Below are 24066 nucleotides of genomic sequence, written 5' to 3' on the forward strand. Positions count from 1 at the left end.
GTAAGCAGACTAGATGAGATCTGATCGAAGCTCTGTAGAGCTGAAGCACAATTGCCTCTGCTTTTTAATTAAGCCCTGCTGAGATAAAGGCCAATATTCCATTTGCCTTTTTGATAAATTTCTGTCGCTTTTAGTTCAGTGTGTACCTGGACATGCAAATCCATTTTCACCTCGGCAGTTACTAATCTCTCACCATGAAGAGAGACAAGCTTTGAGAACAGGAAGAGTTAGGAAACTGCTGAAACAAATATATTTTAAAAACCTGAACGTGACGTGTTGGGAAAAAGCTCTGTACAATAAATATGCTTGTTTGATGAAAACATGATAATGACGCTTTGCTACTGGTAAAGCCTTTCCATCAACTTTCAAGTGCAGAAATAACATATCAAGTTTCAGTATGAGTTGATCTTGATGTGGCACTTTTTGTCACATCCCTTCAACTTTGCACTCTATATTAACGCACACTATATTAACACAAGGCTAATGTGACTGCTATTTTTAGTGGCATCGCGGGAGGCGATGGACTGCGCCCAGGGTGTCTGTCACTTCGTATTGAACATATCCTGTTGTGGCTGTAGAAGCTAATTGGCGAGTGGCAATCTCTTCTGCATTTGGCCCAAGGTCAACTGACCTTTTGTCCTTCTGGCAGGGTCTCTTTTAAGTCACCTGTTTATTTCTTTGGTCCTCTGCTTTTTCCACACCCCTCTGGTTTGCTGGTCTCTAGGCACTGTGGTCAGCAGTGAGAACTCCCCATTTATCAACTCTGAACCCGGTCAATTTGAGATCTCGCTTGCAGGCATTCTTGCATCGCAGATGTTAGTGACCTGTTGGCCAAGTGCTGATATTAAGCTCGCCGAACAGCATGTCTTTGGGGATCCGGCCTTCATCTATTCTGCTGGATTGGCTGACCTAGCCAATGGAATTGCCGTTGTGTGAAACTCATTATGTACTGTACTTAAGACATCTGGATATTACTTGAGTGCAGAAGGAAAAAATCTCTGAAAATAAAGACCAACCTTTGGACAAAATATATTTCAAGTTCTTCCCATGAAAACAAATCAGACTTACCCCACCTACACATATCAAACATAGGGGCAGCACAGTAGCACAAGTGGATAGCACTGTGCCTTCACAGCGCCAGGGTCCCAGGTTCAATTCCCGGCTTCGGTCACTGTCTGTGCCGAGTCTGCACGTTCTTCCCGTGTCTGCGTGGGTTTTCTCCGGGTGCTCCGGTTTCCTCCCACAGTCCAAGGATGTGCAGGTTATGTGGATTGGCCATGATAGGTGGGGTTACGGGGATACGATAGAAGTGAGGGCTTAAGTGGGTCGGTGTAGACTCGATGGGCCGAATGAGCTCCTTCTGCACTGTATGTTCTACACTCTTTTGTTACGTTTATACTACAATGAGTCCATGGGGAGTGGGTGGTGGTGGTGGTTGTGGGGGGGGGGGGGGGGGGGAAAGAGTACAAAATAGGGTATTCACTGCGGAAACTCACGGGAATGGAATTGTTTGAAAATATAGAGATTATCCTATTCAATGCTTCACAAGTCCTCAAAGAAATATGTACTTCAACCACAAAGTGCAGCCCTACTTAATATATTGATTTTACCTGCCCAGTAGGTCTTGTTTGGCACCTTGTCCACTGCCAGGATGAAGTCATCCTTGAAAAACAAAAAGCCAACTATGGAAAACAGGTAGACTAAGATAAGAGCTAGCACAGCTGTCAGTATGATGGAGCGGCCATTTCGCGTGACACTCTTGATGACATTCAGCAATGTCTCTTCTCTGTATACCAGATCAAAAAGCTGAAAAATAAACAGAGAGGGATCAGCCCTTTACCTTCATGAAAAGTAAAGGTCAAGAAATCTAACCTGCTGGACATGGCTAATCTATCTCGAGTAAATGCACTTTAGTATATTGCTTCAAGCTTAGGAATTGCATAGGATAACATAAATATTTCCTGTAGTCAAGATATATTCACTTCAGAGTCCCTTCAAATATGTAAAGTCATACACATAAAATGCAAACTTCCATTAAATCTATAATGGTTCTTGCATGATGATTGTCATGTGTAAAACAACTGCACTATTGGGTTAAACAGAGTTTTGCGCTTCCCACCCCCCACTCCCATTAGATCTTTTATGTTGCTACGTAGGGTAAGAAAAGAGTAAATGACTGGCAGGGCAATGGTGAAACAGGGGGATGGGACTAATTTCATAGCTCTTTCAAGGGGTTGGTTCAGGAATGGTGGGCTGAATGGCCTCCTTCTCTGCTCTATGATTCTATGACCTGTTTCTGGTGACAATGCTATTCAACTCACGACCTGATCTTCCTCATCTCTGAATAGAAAGACAATTCACTTTTCTGTATATCCTTCCCACTCCTGGTCGTTTGGCCAAGTTCGAAGCTCAAGTGTTTGAAGCAAAATTGGATCGATTTCCTCCAGATACATACCAGCAGACTATAGAAGAATTCATGGGCAAATAGTCCCATGACAGATATTAGTGTGTATGCTAGATGATAAAGAAACTCCACATCCAGGACCATTGCCATGTAACCTCTGGTGAAAGTTCCTCTGTTTCCCACAAAACTCGTCAGGAATATTACCTTATTGCCAACCTGTTAGGAAGCAGAAGACAAAATAACTGTTCAGTCTTTCAATATCAACAGACATAAAGCCAGATTATTTTAAGTATTAGCTTTACAGTAAGTAACCAAAATTTCTATAAAAAGCTTCTTTCCACCTCTACGTGTTTCATTTCCGAGAACTGTGGCTTTTATATATCCTTGAACAGCTTGCCTCCACAGGGCAAATCTCCCTTTAAATAGTCAAAACAACCGAACCGGACCCGTTTTGGCTCAACTTGAATGGCTATGCAAATTGACACAACCCAGCTAAGTAACTACATTGCCATGCAAGCTCAAATTTGATTTTCACATGGTTGCGATTACTTTGTGAAAAGGAATATCCAGGAAAGAGCTATGGATTCGGAGGTTTGAACCTACATAGTCACCGTGGGATTTAATCTAAGCAGTGAAAAACGACAGTGCATTAAGTATCAAATTCCTACCCCCTCCTCTTTAAAGAATGTCCAATGAACAAAAAAAATGTTTAAAAACGGCAAGGTGTCAACACTTAGGAAGGACATTCTAGGGTCTCTGTCAGGGAGAGAACCTGAGAACATCTAAGACACTCAGAAGGTAAGTAAGTGATTTTTACTCATTTTTACTTTTATACCTTTTTCAAATTGTGTGTGTCGGGGGAAACTGAAGTGACATCACAGAAAAGCTGTGACCTGAGTGGCTGGTTGGGAATCTAACCTAAATTAAAAAAATTAAGCATTGGTAACTAATTAAACATAATTACTTAATTATAATTTAGAGGGGTATCTAAGCCAGAGATCAGAGACTACGATATTTAGCTTTCGCATTTCTATTAGAAATCTAGTGCTAGGAAACAGATAGTTAGCAGTAACTTAGAAATTTAAAAAAATATATATTTAAAAAATTTTTTTTTTTTTTTTTTTTTTTAATTTAAATTTTAATTAATTGACGCAATGTCAGTTAGAGGGGTGCAGTGCTCGGACTGTGAGATGTGGCAGGTCCGGGAGGCTTCCAGCCTCCCGGATGGCTTCATCTGCAGAAAGTGCACCCAACTGGAGCTCCTCACAGACCGCATGGTTCGGTTGGAGCAGCAATTGGATGCACTTAGAAGCATGCAGGTGGTGGAAATGTGGTCACACCCAAGGTGCAGGCAGAGAAATGGGTGACCACCAGAAAGGGCAGGCAGTCAGTGCAGGAATCCCCTGTGGTTGTCCCCCTCTCGAACAGGTATACCCCTTTGGATACTGTCGGGGGGGGGGATAGCCTATCAGGGGAAAACAGCAGCAGCCAGAGCAGTGGCACCACGGCTGGCTCTGATGTTCAGAAGGGAGAGTCAAAGCGCAGAAGAGCAATAGTAATAGGGGACTCTATAGTCAGGGGCACAGATAGGCGCTTCTGTGGACGTGAAAGAGACTCCAGGATGGTATGTTGTCTCCCTGGTGCCAGGGTCCAGGATGTCTCCGAACGGGTAGAGGGCATCCTGAAGGGGGAGGGCAAACAGGCAGAGGTCGTTGTACATATTGGTACATAGGCAGGAAGGGTCATGAGGTCCTGCAGCAGGAGTTCAGGGAGCTAGGCAGAAAGTTAAAAGACAGGACCTCGAGGGTTGTAATCTCGGGATTACTCCCTGTGCCACGTGCCAGTGAGGCTAGAAATAGGAAGATAGAGCAGCTAAACACGTGGCTAAACAGCTGGTGTAGGAGGGAGGGTTTCCGTTATCTGGACCACTGGGAGCTCTTCCGGGGCAGGTGTGACCTGTATAAGAAGGACGGTTGCATCTAAACCGGAGAGGCATAAATATCCTGGCCGCGAGGTTTGCTAGTGTCACGCGGGAGGGTTTAAACTAGTATGGCAGGGGGGTGGGCACGGGAGCAATAGGTCAGAAGGTGAGAGCATTGAGGGAGAACTAGGGAATAGGGACAGTGTGGCTCTGAGGCAGAGCAGACAGGGAGAAGTTGCTGAACACAGCGGGTCTGGTGGCCTGAAGTGCATATGTTTTAATGCAAGAAGTATTACGGGTAAGGCAGATGAACTTAGAGCTTGGATTAGTACTTGGAACTATGATGTTGTTGCCATTACAGAGACCTGGTTGAGGGAAGGGCAGGATTGGCAGCTAAACGTTCCAGGATTTAGATGTTTCAGGCGGGATAGAGGGGGATGTAAAAGGGGAGGCGGAGTTGCGCTACTGGTTCGGGAGAATATCACAGCTGTACTGAGGGAGGACACCTCAGAGGGCAGTGAGGCTATATGGGTAGAGATCAGGAATAAGAAGGGTGCAGTCACAATGTTGGGGGTTTACTACAGGCCTCCCAACAGCCAGCAGGAGATAGAGGAGCAGATAGGTAGACAGATTTTGGAAAAGAGTAAAAACAACAGGGTTGTGGTGATGTGAGACTTCAACTTCCCCAATATTGACTGGGACTCACTTAGTGCCAGGGGCTTAGACGGGGCAGAGTTTGTAAGGAGCATCCAGGAGGGCTTCTTAAAACAATATGTAGACAGTCCAACTAGGGAAGGGGCGGTACTGGACCTGGTATTGGGGAATGAGCCCGGCCAGGTGGTAGATGTTTCAGTAGGGGAGCATTTCGGTAACAGTGACCACAATTCAGTAAGTTTTAAAGTACTGGTGGACAAGGATAAGAGTGGTCCTAGGGTGAATGTGCTAAATTGGGGGAAGGCTAATTATAACAATATTAGGCGGGAACTGAAGAACATAGATTGGGGGCGGATGTTTGAGGGCAAATCAACATCTGACATGTGGGAGGCTTTCAAGTGTCAGTTGAAAGGAATTCAGGACCGGCATGTTCCTGTGAGGAAGAAGGATAAATACGGCAATTTTCGGGAACCTTGGATAACGAGAGATATTGTAGGCCTCGTCAAAAAGAAAAAGGAGGCATTTGTCAGGGCTAAAAGGCTGGGAACAGACGAAGCCTGCGTGGAATATAAGGAAAGTAGGAAGGAACTTAAGCAAGGAGTCAGGAGGGCTAGAAGGGGTCACGAAAAGTCATTGGCAAATAGGGTTAAGGAAAATCACAAGGCTTTTTACACGTACATAAAAAGCAAGAGGGTAGCCAGGGAAAGGGTTGGCCCACTGAAGGATAGGCAAGGGAATCTATGTGTGGAGCCAGAGGAAATGGGCGAGGTACTAAATGAATACTTTGCATCAGTATTCACCAAAAAGAGACGAAATTGGTAGATGTTGCGTCTGGAGAAGGGTGTGTAGATAGCCTGGGTCACATTGAGATCCAAAAAGACGAGGTGTTGGGTGTCTTAAAAAATATTAAGGTAGATAAGTCCCCAGGGCCTGATGGGATCTATCCCAGAATACTGAAGGAGGCTGGAGAGGAAATTGCTGAGGCCTTGACAGAAATCTTTGGATCCTCACCGTCTTCAGGGGATGTCCCGGAGGACTGGAGAATAGCCAATGTTGTTCCTCTGTTTAAGAAGGGTAGCAAGGATAATCCAGGGAACTACAGGCCGGTGAGCCTTACTTCAGTGGTAGGGAAATTACTGGAGAGAATTCTTCGAGACAGGATCTACTCCCATTTGGAAGCAAATGGACATATTAGTGAGAGGCAGCATGGTTTTCTGAAGGGGAGGTCGTGTCTCACTAACTTGATAGAGTTTTTCGAGGAGGTCACTAAGATGATTGATGCAGGTAGGGCAGTGGATGTTGTCTATATGGACTTCAGTAATGCCTTTGACAAGGTCCCTCATGGTAGACTAGTACAAAAGGTGAAGTCACACGGGATCAGGGGTGAGCTGGCAAGGTGGATACAGAACTGGCTAGGTCATAGAAGGCAGAGTAGCAGCAATGGAAGGATGCTTTTCTAATTGGAGGGCTGTGACCAGTGGTGTTCCACAGGGATCAGTGCTGGGACCTTTGCTCTTTGTAGTATATATAAATGATGGAGGAAAATGTAACTGGTCTGATTAGTAAGTTTGCAGACGACACAAAGGTTGGTGGAATTGCGGATAGCGACGAGGACTGTCAGAGGATACAGCAGGATTTAGATTGTTTGGAGACATGGGCAGAGAGATGGCAGATGGAGTTTAATCCGGACAAATGTGAGGTAATGCATTTTGGAAGGTCTAATGCAGGTAGGGAATATACAGTGAATGGTAGAACCCTCAAGAGTATTGAAAGTCAAAGAGATCTAGGAGTACAGGTCCACAGGTCATTGAAAGGGGCAACACAGGTGGAGAAGGTAGTCAAGAAGGCATACGGCATGCTTGCCTTCATTTGCTGGGGCATTGAGTATAAGAATTGGCAAGTCATGTTGCAGCTGTATAGAACCTTAGTTAGGCCACACTTGGAGTATAGTGTTCAATTCTGGTCGCCACACTACCAGAAGGATGTGGAGGCTTTAGAGAGGGTGCAGAAGAGATTTACCAGAATGTTGCCTGGTATGGAGGGCATTAGCTATGAGGAGCGGTTGAATAAACTCGGTTTGTTCTCACTGGAACGAAGGAGGTTGAGGGGAGACCTGATAGAGGTCTACAAAATTATGAGGGGCATAGACAGAGTGGATAGTCAGAGGCTTTTCCCCAGGGTAGAGGGGTCAATTACTCGGGGGCAGTGGTTTAAGGTGAGAGGGGCAAGGTTTAGAGTAGATGTACGAGGCAAGTTTTTTACGCAGAGGGTAGTGGGTGCCTAGAACTCGCTACCGGAGGAGGTGGTGGAAGCAGGGACGATAGTGACATTTAAGGGGCATCTTGACAAATACATGAATGGGATGGGAAGAGAGGGATACGGACCCAGGAAGTGTAGAAGATTGTAGTTTAGTCGGCAGCATGGCCGGCACGGGCTTGGAGGGTCGAAGGGCCTGTTCCTGTGCTGTACATTTCTTTGTTCTTTATGTCATGTCCGGTGGTAATATGCAAGGCCTCCTCGTATTTCTGTGCTTTGGAGCAGTTAAATCTCTGATGAACACAACTAAATGTGTTCTGTTGGTCTCCTGGTGGCCTCGGCAGAAATTGGGACAGTGGTGCAGGTGTTAAAGTCAGAGCCGAGTGAGGGGGCTGACACAGCCTCGAACAATAATTCTAGTAGCCCGCAAACTCAGCAGTTTGACTGGTATAATGGGTCTCAGTAACCAATCAGCCTGGGTTCCCACCTCTGATTTCTAACTTACGACTTTCCATGCTAGGTTTTCGGGTGAGGGCCAAATCCAGTGGAATAGTATTACTGTCTCTCAACACAGGTAATTTAGGTTTACAATTTCACAATGGCTACTTAGACACAGGACTAGAATGCAGCAGAAAGGGTGACATCTTAAAAAGCGGGGACTGTAACATCATAACCTAGAACTTTTCACGTCCACCAACACTGCCAACTGACCTCCTGGTAGTTAGACTACAAACCACTAACTTTGTGTGACCTGCGGAAGTCAATCCCTTTGAGAGAATCCTGAAAACCTCTTTACACATGACTCAGACTGTCGAACTTTTTAAACTAGACTTCAGAAGTGAAGGAGTCTACTTCATCAGGCGCAAAACAGTGTGTTTTCTGGAACAAGCCAATCGTGTATTATGAACTATACTTTTGCTTATAAACTGTAAAGGTACACTGTTATCTTCACCTATACCTCCCTTGCGTGTTCATGTGTGTGAGACTGTGAGTGAGTGCTGCAGCGTTCGAATTGGGGGGGGGGGGGGGGAGGAGAGAAAGAGAGAGTGGGTGATGAACAATCCTCCTTATTTAAACTCACTAAAAGCTTGATGCTGGATATTCAAATTGCCCGTTCACTCAGGGTTAAAAGACACACACACACCTTCCTTCCAAGACTATTGAATATGGGCAGTGGGGAAGGGAACAGGAATTTCACTTCTTCTCTAGCAGCCTGTCCGTAACAGATTGCAAAATCTAATTCTGTAATTAAATATAAAAATGTGTAAAGATTGGCCCCCATGTATCCTTCACCGACTGGCTTTCTGGCATAGAACAAATGAAACCACAACAACCCCATTGTATCGTTGTTTGACTTCCTGTTTACTTGAAGGGATTCAGAGGGAACACTGGATTGCAAAGCCCGTATAATGAAACGCTTCACCCTTTTGAACGCTCCTCTGTAAATCAACATCCTGCGTACAATATTGATGAACAAGAAAATTTACTCAATGCTTTTCCAATATGATATTCACAGTTAATTTGCGCAAAAGTGGGTTCAAATGCATGTTTTAATGAAACAGCACAACAATCATGTTAGAGACTGAAGCAGAATGGAAAACCGGGTTTTGAAAAGAATGCACACAAAGGTTGGGACATTTGAAACAATTTGTCCAATTTTCTTTACAGTTACAAAACAGATAAACCTCATGACAGATTATTAATTTGGCTGCTCTACAATTTGCAACTGCATGTGTATCATGGGTTGTGGCGTAATGCTTCACTTTCACTCAGCACTGATTCGGAGCACAATGAACACTTAACAAAAAAACAAATAACATCCACAATTCATTTAAGTAATAGATTGTTTTTCTTTAAAAAGCAACATCAGCCAGTCAGGATCATGTAACAAATTCAGGTGGCTATTTTGTTTATTGCGATCCTAGAGCATTTTGCATGATTTTATTATTCCTGAAAAGGCAGCCACCAAAAGATCATCAGCATCAAACTACTTTGGAAGTCATCTGGTGATGCACAGCCGAAAAGATATTTCCACAGTTTGCTAAAACTGAACAGTACTGAAAAAATTACCACAATACATCCTAAAACCTCTTTGACCACTTTTGGTCCTCTGACGTAAACATGTCCCTCCGAGGCTCGGTAATGCTCAAGTGAAGTGGCTTGGGATATTTCATTACATTAAAAGTGCTATATGAATAAAAGTTGTTGTAAAATAAAGCCAACTTCAAATTAATGTTGAGGGGAAAAACAGCGCGACACAGACTATCGATTTCCCAGCTATCAATGAGGAAACCTCCTTGCTGGTGACCGACAAGAGAACCAACGCTACTCTCTGCTGCTGCCTCAAAATAATTCTGCCCCCCCAAATGTCTACAGCACAGAACAGGCCATTTGACCGAACAGATATATGCCAGAGTTTATACTCCACATCAACCTCCTCCCACTCTTTTTCTTCTCTCCCTGCCCCCATATCCCTATCATCCCATTTTCCTCATGAGCGCCTCAAGTCCCCTCAGTTATATGCATCAATGCTATCTGCTTCAACCACTCCACGTGACAGCGAGTTCTACCTTTGCGCCATTCTCTGCACAAAAACACTCCTCCCAAATCTTTCAATTGACCTGTTGTTTTATATTTCTGTCCCCTTGATCTGAACTCTCCCACAAGCAGAAACAAGATGGTCCACATCCAGTCTATTGAGCCCTTTTATCAAAGACCTTTTTCAGGTCTCCTCTTAGTCTTCACTTTTCCAGATATAAGAGAAGCTTGTTCAATCAATTCTAGTAACGTCCTCGTCGATGCACATTGTTGCTGCACTCTTGGCAGTGCTTCAATAGACTGCTTATATTATTAGATATTAAAAGTAATAATTTGTTGTTGCCACAGAGTCAATACTACAGTGTCAGCATAATGCAGAGAATTGAGGCACACAGTGAGATATCAATAGTTTCTTTTGCTTTGCACACTAATTGCAGATCTTGCCAAATGTCAAATATTTGATTTTTGTGGGCACTGGTTTTACAGTTTTTTGGCAAGTACCAATTTAATTCCGGTCAGTTGCTCAAAACCGGTGCATTAGGAGTTGAGAGCACGAGTAAAAGTCTCTATTAGTATCTTGGCGGCTAATGACTAACATACCTGAACTACAGCAGTACGGTAGCATAGTGATTCCGTCTCCAGATGAATAATCCAGAGACCTGGACTAATGATCTGGGGAAAGATTTAAATCCTATCAAGGCAGCAGGGAAATTTGAATTCACCAAATCAAAACCAAGCCAGACATAAAAAGTGAGCACGAGTGATGGCAACCATGAAACTACTAAATATGGGCAGCACGGTGACACAGTGGTAAGCATTGTTGGGGTTCGATCCCAGCCCTGGTTAACTGTCCGTGTGGAGTTTGCACATTCTCCCCATGTCTGCGTGGGTCTCCCGCAACCGAAAGATGTGCAGAGTAGGTGGATTGGCCACACTAAATTGCCCCTTAATTGGAGAGAGAGAGAATTTGGCACTTTAAATTTATAGGAAAAAAAAATGAAACTACTGAATAGTTATAGAAACCCATTTGGTTCAAGGAAATCTGTCATCCTTACTCGGTCAACCCTACATGTGACTCCAGACGTACAGGAATGTGATTGCCGACGGCATGGTGGCACAGTGGTTAGTACTGCTGTCTCACAACGCTGAGGACCCGGGTTTGATCCCAGCCCTGGGTCACTGTCAGTGTGGAGTTTGCACATTCCCCCCATGTCTGCGTGGGTCTCACCCCCACAACCCAAAGATGCACAGCTTAGGTGGATTGGCCACGCTAAATCGCCCCTTAATTGGAAAGAAATAATTAGGTACTCTAAATTTATTTTAAAAAAGAATGAAATTGGCTCGTAACTGTCTTCTGAAAAGACCCATCAAACGGTTAGGGATGGGCAACAAAAGGCCAACAGAGTTGATGGGCCGAAGGGCCTCTTTTTGTGCTGCAAACTTCAATGGCTCTACCATTACTAACCTCCCAAGCAGCATCCTGTGAAATCATTAAAAATTCCCCTTGAGATCGGAAGATGCAAAGCCAGGCATGGCATTGAGTCTCACTACTACAGGTAGCTTCTTATGGTATGGAGTGGAGAGGATGATAAAAGGGTCGATTTTTCATGCACACTTTTTAAAAACATTTTTTTAAATATAAATTTAGAGTACCAAATTTTTTTTCCCCAATTAAGGGGCAATTTAGCGTCGCCAATCCACCTACCCTGCACATCTTTGGGTTATGGGAGTTAAACCCACGCAAACACGGGGAGAATGTGCAAACTCCACACGGACAGTGACCCCCGAGCCGGAATCGAACCGGGACCTCAGCGCCGTGAGGCAGCAGTGCTAACCACTGAGCCTCTGTGCTGCCCACAAGTTTTCATGCACACTTATGCACAGTTCACTCCTTGCTACAGTGTCACCATTACAGAAACTGCAGCACACTGGGTAATGTACATCGTTCTAAGACTTCAGTAGTCAATTGGCACCCAGGAGAGAAAGCCAGGAGCAGCATGAATGGGGGAGGCGAGGGAAATATCAGGACGAATTTGACGGGTTCTTGGAAGAGCGCCGCTGCTAATCGGAAGGAGTGGAAGAGTGAGTCTGTGAACTCAGGTCTTGAGCGTCACAAATCTCACGCGATTCAACGGCTTCGTCCTGACATCAAGCGCAGGTGTCAGAAGCTTGTTTACTGTTAGTTTTGATGGCCTTTCGTCAGAACTGGAAGTAGTTAGAAATATTTAGAAATATATAGGCAATAAGAGCCAGGGAAAAGGAGATAGGTTAGGACAAAGGATAAAATGTCAGTGACAGGGTAAGGAGGACAAACTGACAGAAGCGATTTAGGTATGGGGCAAAAAGAGACGTATTAGGACAAAAAAAAAAATCAAGGGATGGGTCCAGAGGAGTTGTTAATCGTTAAAGACTGCAAAGAGAAAATGGGATCAGTGATTAAGAACTGAAATTGTTAAACCTAAGCTGTAAAATGCCTTCAATTTACTGCCTTGGCAAGAGTTGGGGAAAGATTTTGAAAAAAACTATCCTCTCATTTTGTAAAATTTGACTTGGCTTTTAGGCAGTTTTGAGAATGATTGACAGGGATCTTTGCAGTTTAACTTGTACATGAGCACGTGGAAAGTCAGAGGAGTGTCATATGACTGAACCTGTGACTTGATATAAACATTTTTTTTTAAAATCGCATGTCACCCATGTTTAATTTGCCATTATCTTGTACCCTTATGTTATGCTACAGCCTTGATGGACTAATGAAGAACTATGTTATCCAGCTACTCCAGGGAATGCATTCACAAACAATCTGTTTCTAATAGTGTCATTCTTTCCTTCCCCTCTGCAGCCAACTGCTTTTTGGCTGCAGTTTTTGAAACAATGATGCTGCTGGTCTTTTAAGGTGTTTAGAAGCCAAGCAGTTGAGGGCTGGAAGTTAAATAGTTGTTGTTGTTGGTGGTGGTGGGGGAGGGGGGGGGGATTTAATTTGGTAAGATGTGATCAATTAAATAGAGAAGACAAGAGACCAAGGTAGCAATAAATAAATTGATGATCAGAGCTTGGCAGGAAGGGACAGAGTGCACAAAGTCGGAATCAGAGGCTCGATATCTGAAAACCTGCAGCATTTATAACAAAACCGATGAATTGACAGCACAAACAGAAATAAATATGTTCTGGTAATCATTGGAGATATGGCTGCAGGATGTGAATATTCAAGGGTGCATGACATTTAGGAATGACAGGAAATTAGGAAAAGGTAGAAGGGTAGCTTGGTTAATTAAGGATGACATCGGCACAATGGAGAGAGATACTCTTCGTGCTGGAGATCATGATTTCAAATCAGTTTGGGTAGACATGAGAAATAGTAAAGATACAAAGTTACTTTTAGAAGTGGTTTACAGTAACTACACTGTTGGTTGGGGAAATGGGAAGAAGAAAATGGGAGATTGTGTGAAAGGCATGGCGAATCATTACTTATTTAAATCTACATACAGATTGGATGAATCAGATTGGCAAAGGTAGTCAAGATGTTGAATTCATAAAGAGTGTTTTTAGTTCAGTTTCTCAGAGCAGCATGTTGAAAGTCAATCAGAGACCAGACCTTTCTACATCTAGTAATGTGCTATAAGACCCGATTGATTAATTAATAATAATCTTTGTTAGTATCACAAGTAGGCTTACATTACCACTGCAATGAAGTTACTGTAAAAATTAGTGAATTAAGGGAGGAATCGGACGGACTCTCAGGGATGTTATTGTACATGTATAGGTATTTGGTATATGTAATTGTATATTGGACTGTTGGACTGTAATTTTGGAGAGTATTTATTTTGGACAAGGCATTTAGTTTTGTTTTTCTTTTGTTTTTTATTATATATATTATTTATTTATTTGTTTAAAACTGGCCACGGCTATTTATATTGCTTTATTGTTCTGTAAAAGAAACACTACGTATTGTTATGTTTGGCCAAAAAACTGGAATAAAATATATTTTTAAAAAAAAATTAGTGAATTAATTAGTGAAGACGCCCCTAGGTAACAGTGATCATATGATTGTCACATTCAGTTTGAGCAGGAGAAAAGTGGATCGAAGACTAGTGTTTTAAACTTAAATAAGGGCAATTATGAGGGAATGAAGACGGAGCTGAGAGTTAACTGGGAAATCAGATTAAGGGGTAGGTCAGTAGAGATGCAGTGGCAGGCATTTAAGAAGATATTTTAGAATACTGAGAAAAGATACATTCCAATGAGAAAGAAAGATTCCAAGGGAAGTACGTACCATCCATGGCTAAGAAAGGAAGTAAAGGACAGGATGAAATTGAAAGGAAAAGCATACAAGGAAATAGTAGATGAATTGAACAGATATTTTGCACGTCTTCACTGTAGAGCTACAAATAGCATTCCAGAAATACGTGTGAATCAGGAGGTTAAAGGGAGGGAGGAATGTAAAACAATTACCATCATCAGGGAAAGGGTAGTGAGAAATTATTGGAAATAAAAGCTACAAGTCGCCAGCTCCTGGTGGACTTCATCCAAAGGTCTTAAAAGAAGTGATGGCTGAGATAGTAGATGCATTGGATTTAAGGTTGTAAAATTCACTAGATTCGGAAAGGTCCCAACAGATTGGAAAAATAGCAAACCTAGCTCCTCTGCTAAAAAAGGAGGGAGGCAGAAACTAGGAAATGACAGGCCAGTTAGTTTAACATCTGCTACAGAACAAATGTTGGAGTCGATAGCAGGGCACTTGGAAAATCTCAGTACAATCAGGCAGAGTTAAATAGTTTTTTGATAGGGAAATAGTGTTTGGCGAATTTATTACAGCTCTTCGAGAAAGTAACAAGCAACTTGGATAAAGGGAACCAGTGGATGTCCTTCAGTTTTCAGAAGGCATTTGACAACTTACCACATAAAATAAGAGCTCCTGGTCTCAGAGGTAACACATTAGCATGGATAGAGGATTCATTAGCTAACAGGTAATGGGAAAAGGCATAAACCAGTCATTTTCGAGGTGGCAAGATGTGATGAGTGGAGTGGCACAGGGATCAGTGCAGGGACGATAACTATTTACAATTTCTATCAATGTCTTGGAAGAAGGGACAGAATGCATGATTGCTAAGTTTGCAACTGACACAAAGTTAGGTGGGGAAGTAAGTTGCGACGAGGGCTTAAGGAGCATGCAAAGGGATATGAATAGGTTAAATAAGTGGGCAAAAATTTGACAGATGGAAATGTGAACTTATCCACTTAAGACAGGAATAAACGAAAAGCAGCACATTATTTAAATGAAGAGCAAATGCAGAATACTGCAGGACAGAGGGATCTGGGCGTCCTTGTGCACGATTCGCACAAAATTAGTACACGGATACAGCAAGTGATTAGGAAGGCAAATAGAATATTGTTTATTGCAAACGGAATGGAATATAAAAGTAGAGATTTTTGCTTCAGTTTGTAAGGCCACATATCGAGTATTGTGTACAGTTTTCGTCTCCTTGTTTAAGAAAGAATATAAATGTGTTAGAAACAATTCAGAGAAGATTATTGAACTGATAGCTGGGATGAAGGGGTGATCTAATGGAGAAAAGTTGTATAGACTGGTCCTGTATCTACTGGAGTTTAGAAGATTTAAAGATGGTCTTCTTGGAGCATACATTATCCTGAAGGGACTGGACAGGGTGGCAGTTTCTCCTGGTGAGAGAGACTAGAACCAGGGGACAGTTTAAAATTAAAGGAACTCCCTTTTAAGATAGAGATGTGGAGAATTTATTTATCTGAAGGTGGAGTGTCTTTGGAACTCTCTTCCCCAGAGAGCAATGGAGACAGGGTCAATTCATATTTTTAAGGCAGAGGCCATGATCTTATTGAATGGTTTGAGGGGCTGAATGGCCTATTCCAGTTCCTAATTCGTATGTTCATTATTCATATTTTCAGCCCTGAAAAATGTGCATTAAATTTAGCACCTTGCAATAATTACTTTCAGAACATACCACAACTTTTAAATAATTTAATATAATTGCAACTAATAGAGACTAATGCAGAACACAGGTGTTCATTAAAAAGCTTAGTCTCTGCCAAGTATAGGCATGTTGGGTTCAGTGGTATCCTTCTGAGCTGCAGTTTCTATGATCCTGAGTCACATTTAGTGACATGCAGTGAAAATGCCTTCAAAAATCTGATCTGGGGGGGTGGGTAAACAAAGTAATTTAAAGAGAGGCATGGAGAGACAGAGGCAGGCAAAGAAAGAGGGGGGCAGGCAGAGAGAGAGAGAGAGAGAGAGAGAGAAAGAGGGGGGCAGGCAGAGAGAGAGAGAGAGAGAGAGAGAGGGGGGGGCAGGCAGAGAGAGAAAGAGAGAGAGAGAGTGGGGCAGGCAGAGAGAGAGAGGGGGGCAGGCAGAGAGAGAGAGAGAGAGAGGGGGGCAGGCAGAGAGAGAGAGAGAGAGAAAGAGGGGGCCAGGCAGCGAGAGAGAGAGAGAAAGAGGGGGGCAGGCAGAGAGAGAGAGAGAGAGAGAGAGAGAAAGAGGGGGCAGGCAGAGAGAGAGAGAGAGAGAGAGAGGCAGGCAGAGAGAGAGAGAGAGAGAGGGAGGCAGGCAGAGAGAGAGAGAGAGAGAGAGAGAGGGGGGCAGGCAGAGAGAGAGAGGGGGGGCAGGCAGAGAGAGAGAGGGAGAACGAGGGGGACAGGCAGAGAGAGAGAGAGAGAGAGAGAGGGAGGCAGGCAGAAGAGAGAGGGAGAGGGATGCAGGCAGAAGAGAGAGGGGGGGAGGCAGCGAGAGAGAGAGGTGGGGAGGCAGCGAGAGAGATGGGGGGGCAGGCAGCGCGAGAGGGGGGGCAGGCAGCGCGAGAGAGGGGGGCAGGCAGCGCGAGAGAGGGGGGACAGGCAGCGGGCGAGAGGGGGACAGGCAGCGGGCGAGAGGGGGACAGGCAGCGGGCGAGAGGGGGACAGGCAGCGGGCGAGAGGGGGACAGGCAGCGGGCGAGAGGGGGACAGGCAGCGGGCGAGAGGGGGACAGGCAGCGGGCGAGAGGGGGACAGGCAGCGGGCGAGAGGGGGACAGGCAGCGGGCGAGAGGGGGACAGGCAGCGGGCGAGAGGGGGACAGGCAGCGGGCGAGAGGGGGACAGGCAGCGGGCGAGAGGGGGACAGGCAGCGGGCGAGAGGGGGACAGGCAGCGGGCGAGAGGGGGACAGGCAGCGGGCGAGAGGGGGACAGGCAGCGGGCGAGAGGGGGACAGGCAGCGGGCGAGAGGGGGACAGGCAGCGGGCGAGAGGGGGACAGGCAGCGGGCGAGAGGGGGACAGGCAGCGGGCGAGAGGGGGACAGGCAGCGGGCGAGAGGGGGACAGGCAGCGGGCGAGAGGGGGACAGGCAGCGGGCGAGAGGGGGACAGGCAGCGGGCGAGAGGGGGACAGGCAGCGGGCGAGAGGGGGACAGGCAGCGGGCGAGAGGGGGACAGGCAGCGGGCGAGAGGGGGACAGGCAGCGGGCGAGAGGGGGACAGGCAGCGGGCGAGAGGGGGACAGGCAGCGGGCGAGAGGGGGACAGGCAGCGGGCGAGAGGGGGGACAGGCAGCGGGCGAGAGGGGGACAGGCAGCGGGCGAGAGGGGGACAGGCAGCGGGCGAGAGGGGGACAGGCAGCGGGCGAGAGGGGGACAGGCAGCGGGCGAGAGGGGGACAGGCAGCGGGCGAGAGGGGGACAGGCAGCGGGCGAGAGGGGGACAGGCAGCGGGCGAGAGGGGGACAGGCAGCGGGCGAGAGGGGGACGCAGCGGGCGAGAGGGGGACAGGCAGCGGCGAGAGGGGGACAGGCAGCGGGCGAGAGGGGGACAGGCAGCGGGCGAGAGGGGGACAGGCAGCCGGGCGAGAGGGGGACAGGCAGCGGGCGAGAGGGGGACAGGCAGCGGGCGAGAGGGGGACAGGCAGCGGGCGAGAGGGGGACAGGCAGCGGGCGAGAGGGGGACAGGCAGCGGGCGAGAGGGGGACAGGCAGCGGGCGAGAGGGGGGACAGGCAGCGGGCGAGAGGGGGACAGGCAGCGGGCGAGAGGGGACAGGCAGCGGGCGAGAGGGGGACAGGCAGCGGGCGAGAGGGGACAGGCAGCGGGCGAGAGGGGGACAGGCAGCGGGCGAGAGGGGGACAGGCAGCGGGCGAGAGGGGGACAGGCAGCGGGCGAGAGGGGGACAGGCAGCGGGCGAGAGGGGGACAGGCAGCGGGCGAGAGGGGGACAGGCAGCGGGCGAGAGGGGGACAGGCAGCGGGCGAGAGGGGGACAGGCAGCGGGCGAGAGGGGGACAGGCAGCGGCGAGAGGGGGACAGGCAGCGGGCGAGAGGGGACAGGCAGCGGGCGAGAGGGGGACAGGCAGCGGGCGAGAGGGGGACAGGCAGCGGGCGAGAGGGGGACAGGCAGCGGGCGAGAGGGGGACAGGCAGCGGGCGAGAGGGGACAGCAGCGGGCGAGAGGGGGACAGGCAGCGGGCGAGAGGGGGACAGGCAGCGGGCGAGAGGGGGACAGGCAGCGGGCGAGAGGGGGACAGGCAGCGGGCGAGAGGGGGACAGGCAGCGGGCGAGAGGGGGACAGGCAGCGGGCGAGAGGGGGGACAGGCAGCGGGCGAGAGGGGGACAGGCAGCGGGCGAGAGGGGGACAGGCAGCGGGCGAGAGGGGGACAGGCAGCGGGCGAGAGGGGGACAGGCAGCGGGCGAGAGGGGGACAGGCAGCGGGCGAGAGGGGGACAGGCAGCGGGCGAGAGGGGGACAGGCAGCGGGCGAGAGGGGGACAGGCAGCGGGCGAGAGGGGGACAGGCAGCGGGCGAGAGGGGGACAGGCAGCGGGCGAGAGGGGGACAGGCAGCGGGCGAGAGGGGGACAGGCAGCGGGCGAGAGGGGGACAGGCAGCGGCCAGAGGGGGACAGGCAGCGGGCAGAGGGGGACAGGCAGCGGGCCAGAGGGGGACAGGCAGCGGGCCAGAGGGGACAGGCAGCGGGCCAGAGGGGGACAGGCAGCGGCCAGAGGGGACAGGCAGCGGGCCAGGGGGACAGGCAGCGGCCAGAGGGGGACAGGCAGCGGGCCAGAGGGGGACAGGCAGCGGGCCAGAGGGGGACAGGCAGCGGGCCAGAGGGGGACAGGCAGCGGGCCAGAGGGGGACAGGCAGCGGGCCAGAGGGGGACAGGCAGCGGGCCAGAGGGGGACAGGCAGCGGGCCAGAGGGGGACAGGCAGCGGGCCAGAGGGGGGACAGGCAGCGGGCCAGAGGGGGACAGGCAGCGGGCCAGAGGGGACAGGCAGCGGGCCAGAGGGGGACAGGCAGCGGGCCAGAGGGGGACAGGCAGCGGGCAGAGAGGGGGACAGGCAGCGGGCAAGAGGGGGACAGGCAGCGGGCAAGAGGGGGACAGGCAGCGGGCAAGAGGGGGACAGGCAGCGGGCAGAGGGGGACAGGCAGCGGGCACGAGGGGGGACAGGCAGCGGGCGAGGGGGGACAGGCAGCGGGCGAGGGGGGACAGGCAGCGGGCGAGAGGGGGGACAGGCAGCGGGCGAGGGGGGGACAGGCAGCGGGCAGAGGGGGACAGGCAGCGGGCCAGAGGGGGACAGGCAGCGGGCCAGAGGGGGACAGGCAGCGGGCCAGAGGGGGACAGGCAGCGGGCCAGAGGGGGACAGGCAGCGGGCCAGAGGGGACAGGCAGCGGCCAGAGGGGGGACAGGCAGCGGGCCAGAGGGGGACAGGCAGCGGGCCAGAGGGGGACAGGCAGCGGGCCAGAGGGGGACAGGCAGCGGGCCAGAGGGGGGACAGGCAGCGGGCCAGAGGGGGACAGGCAGCGGGCCAGAGGGGGACAGGCAGCGGGCCAGAGGGGGACAGGCAGCGGGCCAGAGGGGGACAGGCAGCGGGCCAGAGGGGGACAGGCAGCGGGCCAGAGGGGGACAGGCAGCGGGCAAGAGGGGGACAGGCAGCGGGCAGAGAGGGGGACAGGCAGCGGGCAAGAGGGGGACAGGCAGCGGGCAAGAGGGGGACAGGCAGCGGGCAAGAGGGGGACAGGCAGCGGGCAGAGGGGGACAGGCAGCGGGCAGAGGGGGGACAGGCAGCGGGCAGAGGGGGGACAGGCAGCGGGCGAGAGGGGGGACAGGCAGCGGGCGAGAGGGGGGACAGGCAGCGGGCGAGGGGGACAGGCAGCGGGCGAGAGGGGGACAGGCAGCGGGCGAGAGGGGGACAGGCAGCGGGCGAGAGGGGGGACAGGCAGCGGGCGAGAGGGGGACAGGCAGCGGCGAGAGGGGGGACAGGCAGCGGGCGAGGGGGGACAGGCAGCGGGCGAGGGGGGGACAGGCAGCGGGCGAGGGGGGACAGGCAGCGGGCGAGGGGGGGACAGGCAGCGGGCGAGGGGGGACAGGCAGCGGGCGAGGGGGGGACAGGCAGCGGCGAGGGGGGGACAGGCAGCGGCGAGGGGGGACAGGCAGCGGGCGAGGGGGGACAGGCAGCGGGCGAGGGGGGGACAGGCAGCGGGCGAGGGGGGACAGCAGCGGCGAGGGGGGACAGGCAGCGGGCGAGGGGGGACAGGCAGCGGGCGAGGGGGGGACAGGCAGCGGGCGAGGGGGGACAGGCAGCGGGCGAGGGGGGGACAGGCAGCGGGCGAGGGGGGACAGGCAGCGGGCGAGAGGGGGACAGGCAGCGGGCGAGGGGGGACAGGCAGCGGCGAGGGGGGACAGGCAGCGGGCGAGAGGGGGACAGGCAGCGGGCGAGAGGGGGGACAGCAGCGGGCGAGAGGGGGGACAGGCAGCGGGCGAGAGGGGGACAGGCAGCGGGCGAGAGGGGGACAGGCAGCGGGCGAGAGGGGGACAGGCAGCGGGCGAGAGGGGGACAGGCAGCGGGCGAGAGGGGGACAGGCAGCGGGCGAGAGGGGGACAGGCAGCGGGCGAGAGGGGGACAGGCAGCGGGCGAGAGGGGAGACAGGCAGCGGGCGAGAGGGGGACAGGCAGCGGGCGAGAGGGGGACAGGCAGCGGGCGAGAGGGGACAGCAGCGGGCGAGAGGGGGACAGGCAGCGGCGAAGGGGACAGGCAGCGGCGAGAGGGGACAGGCCCAGAGGGGACAGGCAGCGGCGAGAGGGGACAGGCAGCGGGCGAGAGGGGACAGGCAGCCGGGCGAGAGGGGGACAGGCAGCGGGCGAGAGGGGGACAGGCAGCGGGCGAGAGGGGACAGGCAGCGGCGAGAGGGGGACAGGCAGCGGGCGAGAGGGGGACAGGCAGGCGGGCGAGAGGGGGCAGCAGCGGCGAGAGGGGGACAGGCAGCGGGCGAGAGGGGGACAGGCAGTGGGCGAGAGGGGGACAGGCAGCGGGCGAGAGGGGGACAGGCAGCGGGGCGAGAGGGGACAGGCAGAGAGAGAGAGAGAGGGGGGGGGCAGGCAGAGAGAGAGAGAGAGAGAGAGAGAGAGGGAAAGAGGGGGCCAGGCAGAGAGAGAGAAAGAGGGGGGCAGGCAAAGAGAGAGAGAGAAAGAGGGGGGCAGGCAGAGAGAGAGAGAGAGAGAGGGAGGCAGGCAGAGAGAGAGAGAGGCGCGAGAGAGAGAGACAGGCAGAGAGAGAGAGAGAGAGGGGGGCAGGCAGAGAGAGAGAGAGAGAGGGGGGCATGCAGAGAGAGAGAGAGAGAGAGGGGGGGCAGAGAGAGAGAGAGAGGGGGGGGCAGAGAGAGAGAGAGAGAGGGGGGGGCAGGCAGAGAGAGAGAGAGGGGGGCAGGCAGAGAGATAGAGAGAGAACGAGAGGGAGGCAGGCAGAAGAGAGAGAGAGAACGAGAGGGAGGCAGGCAGAAGAGAGAGAGAGAGAGAGAGGGATGCAGGCAGAAGAGAGAGAGAGAGAGAGAGGGGGGGAGGCAGCGAGAGATAGGGGGGGCAGCAGCGCGAGAATGGGAGGGGGCAGAGGGAACGGGGGAGGGCAGAGGGAACGGGGGAGGGCAGAGGGAACGGGGAGGGCAGAGGGAACGGGGGAGGGCAGAGGAACGGAGGCAGAGGGAACGGGGGAGGGCAGAGGGAACGGGGGAGGGCAGAGGGAACGGGGGAGGGCAGAGGGAACGGGGAGGGCAGAGGGAACGGGGGAGGGGCAGAGGGAACGGGGGAGGGCAGAGGAACGGGGGAGGGCAGAGGGAACGGGGGAGGGCAGAGGGAACGGGGAGGCAGAGGGAACGGGGGAGGGCAGAGGGAACGGGGGAGGGCAGAGGGAACGGGGGAGAGGCAGAGGGAACGGGGGAGGGCCAGCAGGGAACGGGGAGGGCAGAGGGAACGGGGGAGGGCAGAGGGAACGGGGGAGGGCAGAGGGAACGGGGGAGGGCAGAGGGAACCGGGGGAGGGCAGAGGGAACGGGGGAGGGCAGAGGGAACGGGGGAGGGCAGAGGAGAGGGAACGGGGGAGGGCAGAGGGAACGGGGGAGGGCAGAGGGAACGGGGGAGGGCAGAGGGAACGGGGGAGGGCAGAGGGAACGGGGGAGGGCAGAGGGAACGGGGGAGGGCAGAGGAACGGGGGAGGGCAGAGGGAACGGGGGAGGGCAGAGGGAACGGGGAGGGCAGAGGGGGAGGGGGAGGGTGGGAGGGAGGAAGAGGCCAGATGGGCAGCGGGAGAGGACAGAGTGGGACAGAGTAAGAAAGAGGTTGAGAGTGAGAGAGACTGAGGGGGCGGGGGGAAGAGAGAGAGAGGGGAGATGGTCAGAGGGAGATGGGCAGAGGTAGAGAGGGAGATGGGCAGAGGGAGAGAGAGAGAGAGAGAGATGGGCAGAGGGACGAGAGAGAGAGAGAGAGAGAGAGAGAGAGATGGTGGCAGAGGGAGAGAGAGAGAGATGGGGCAGAGGGAGAGAGGGAGAGAGAGAGAGAGAGAGATGGCAGAGGGAGAGAGGGAGAGAGAGAGAGAGAGAGATGGGCAGAGGGAGAGAGAGAGAGAGATGGGCAGAGGGAGAGAGAGAGAGAGAGATGGGCAGAGGGAGAGGAGAGAGAGAGATGGGCAGAGTGAGAGAGAGAGAGAGATGGCAGAGGGAGAGAGAAGAGAGAGAGAGAGAGAGAGATGGCAGAGGGAGAGAGAGAGATGGCAGAGGGGAGAGAGAGAGATGGGCAGAGGGGAGAGAGGACAATGGCAGAGGGGAGAGAGATGGGCAGAGGGGAGAGAGATGGGCAGAGGGAGAGAGAGATGGGCAGAGGGGGAGGAGAGAGAGAGATGGGCAGAGGGGGAGAGAGATGGGCAGAGGGGGAGAGAGATGGGCAGAGGGGGAGAGAGATGGGCAGAGGGGGAGAGAGATGGGCAGAGGGGGAGAGAGATGGGCAGAGGGGGAGAGAGATGGGCAGAGGGGAGAGAGATGGGCAGAGGGGAGAGAGATGGGCAGAGGGGAGAGAGATGCAGAGGGGGAGAGAGATGGCAGAGGGGGAGAGAGATGGGCAGAGGGGGAGAGAGATGGGCAGAGGGGAGAGAGATGGGCAGGGGGGGCAGAGGGAGAGATGGGCAGAGGGGGAGAGAGATGGGCAGAGGGGGAGAGAGATGGGCAGAGGGGAGAGAGATGGGCAGAGGGGGAGAGAGATGGGCAGAGGGGGAGAGAGATGGGCAGAGGGGGAGAGAGATGGGCAGAGGGGGAGAGAGATGGGCAGAGGGGGAGAGAGATGGGCAGAGGGGGAGAGAGATGGGGCAGAGGGGGAGAGAGATGGGCAGAGGGGAGAGAGATGGGCAGAGGGGAGAGAGATGGGCAGAGGGGAGAGAGATGGGCAGAGGGGAGAGAGATGGGCAGAGGGGGAGAGAGATGGGCAGAGGGGAGAGAGATGGGCAGAGGGGGAGAGAGATGGGCAGAGGGGGAGAGAGATGGGCAGAGGGGGAGAGAGATGGGCAGAGGGGAGAGAGATGGGCAGAGGGGGAGAGAGATGGGCAGAGGGGGAGAGAGATGGCAGAGGGGGAGAGAGATGGGCAGAGGGGAGAGAGATGGCAGAGGGGGAGAGAGATGGGCAGAGGGGAGAGAGATGGCAGAGGGGAGAGAGATGGCAGAGGGGAGAGAGAGATGGGCAGAGGGGGAGAGAGATGGGCAGAGGGGGAGAGAGATGGGCAGAGGGGGAGAGAGAGAGGGCGAGAGGGGAGAGAGATGGGCAGAGGGGGGAGAGAGGTGGGCAGAGGGGGAGAGAGAGTGGGCAGAGGGGGAGAGAGGTGGGCAGAGGGGAGAGGTGGGCAGAGGGGGAGAGAGGAGTGGGCCAGAGGGGGGAGAGAGTGGCAGAGGGGGAGAGAGGTGGGCAGAGGGGGAGAGAGGTGGGCAGAGGGGGAGAGAGGTGGGCAGAGGGGAGGGGAGAGGAGGGGAGAGGTGGGCAGAGGGGGAGAGAGGTGGGCAGAGGGG

General features: G+C 52.5%; 1 protein-coding gene across 5 annotated transcripts in view; it reads right to left on the reverse strand.

Annotated features, from left to right (window-relative positions):
• itpr1b (inositol 1,4,5-trisphosphate receptor, type 1b) overlaps window positions 1–24066 on the reverse strand; it is a 731378-nt gene that overhangs the window by 149905 nt on the left and 557407 nt on the right. For all 5 annotated transcript variants that reach the window (XM_072472138.1, XM_072472140.1, XM_072472139.1 and 2 more), the window contains 2 exons: window positions 2456–2620; window positions 1611–1806 (listed from right to left, as the gene is read on the reverse strand). In XM_072472138.1, the coding sequence (XP_072328239.1) occupies window positions 1611–1806; window positions 2456–2620 (361 nt within the window). The remainder of the gene's footprint in view (window positions 1–1610; window positions 1807–2455; window positions 2621–24066) is intronic.

Source organism: Scyliorhinus torazame, chromosome 13, assembly GCF_047496885.1.
Source record: "Scyliorhinus torazame isolate Kashiwa2021f chromosome 13, sScyTor2.1, whole genome shotgun sequence".
Lineage (NCBI taxonomy): Eukaryota > Metazoa > Chordata > Chondrichthyes > Carcharhiniformes > Scyliorhinidae > Scyliorhinus > Scyliorhinus torazame.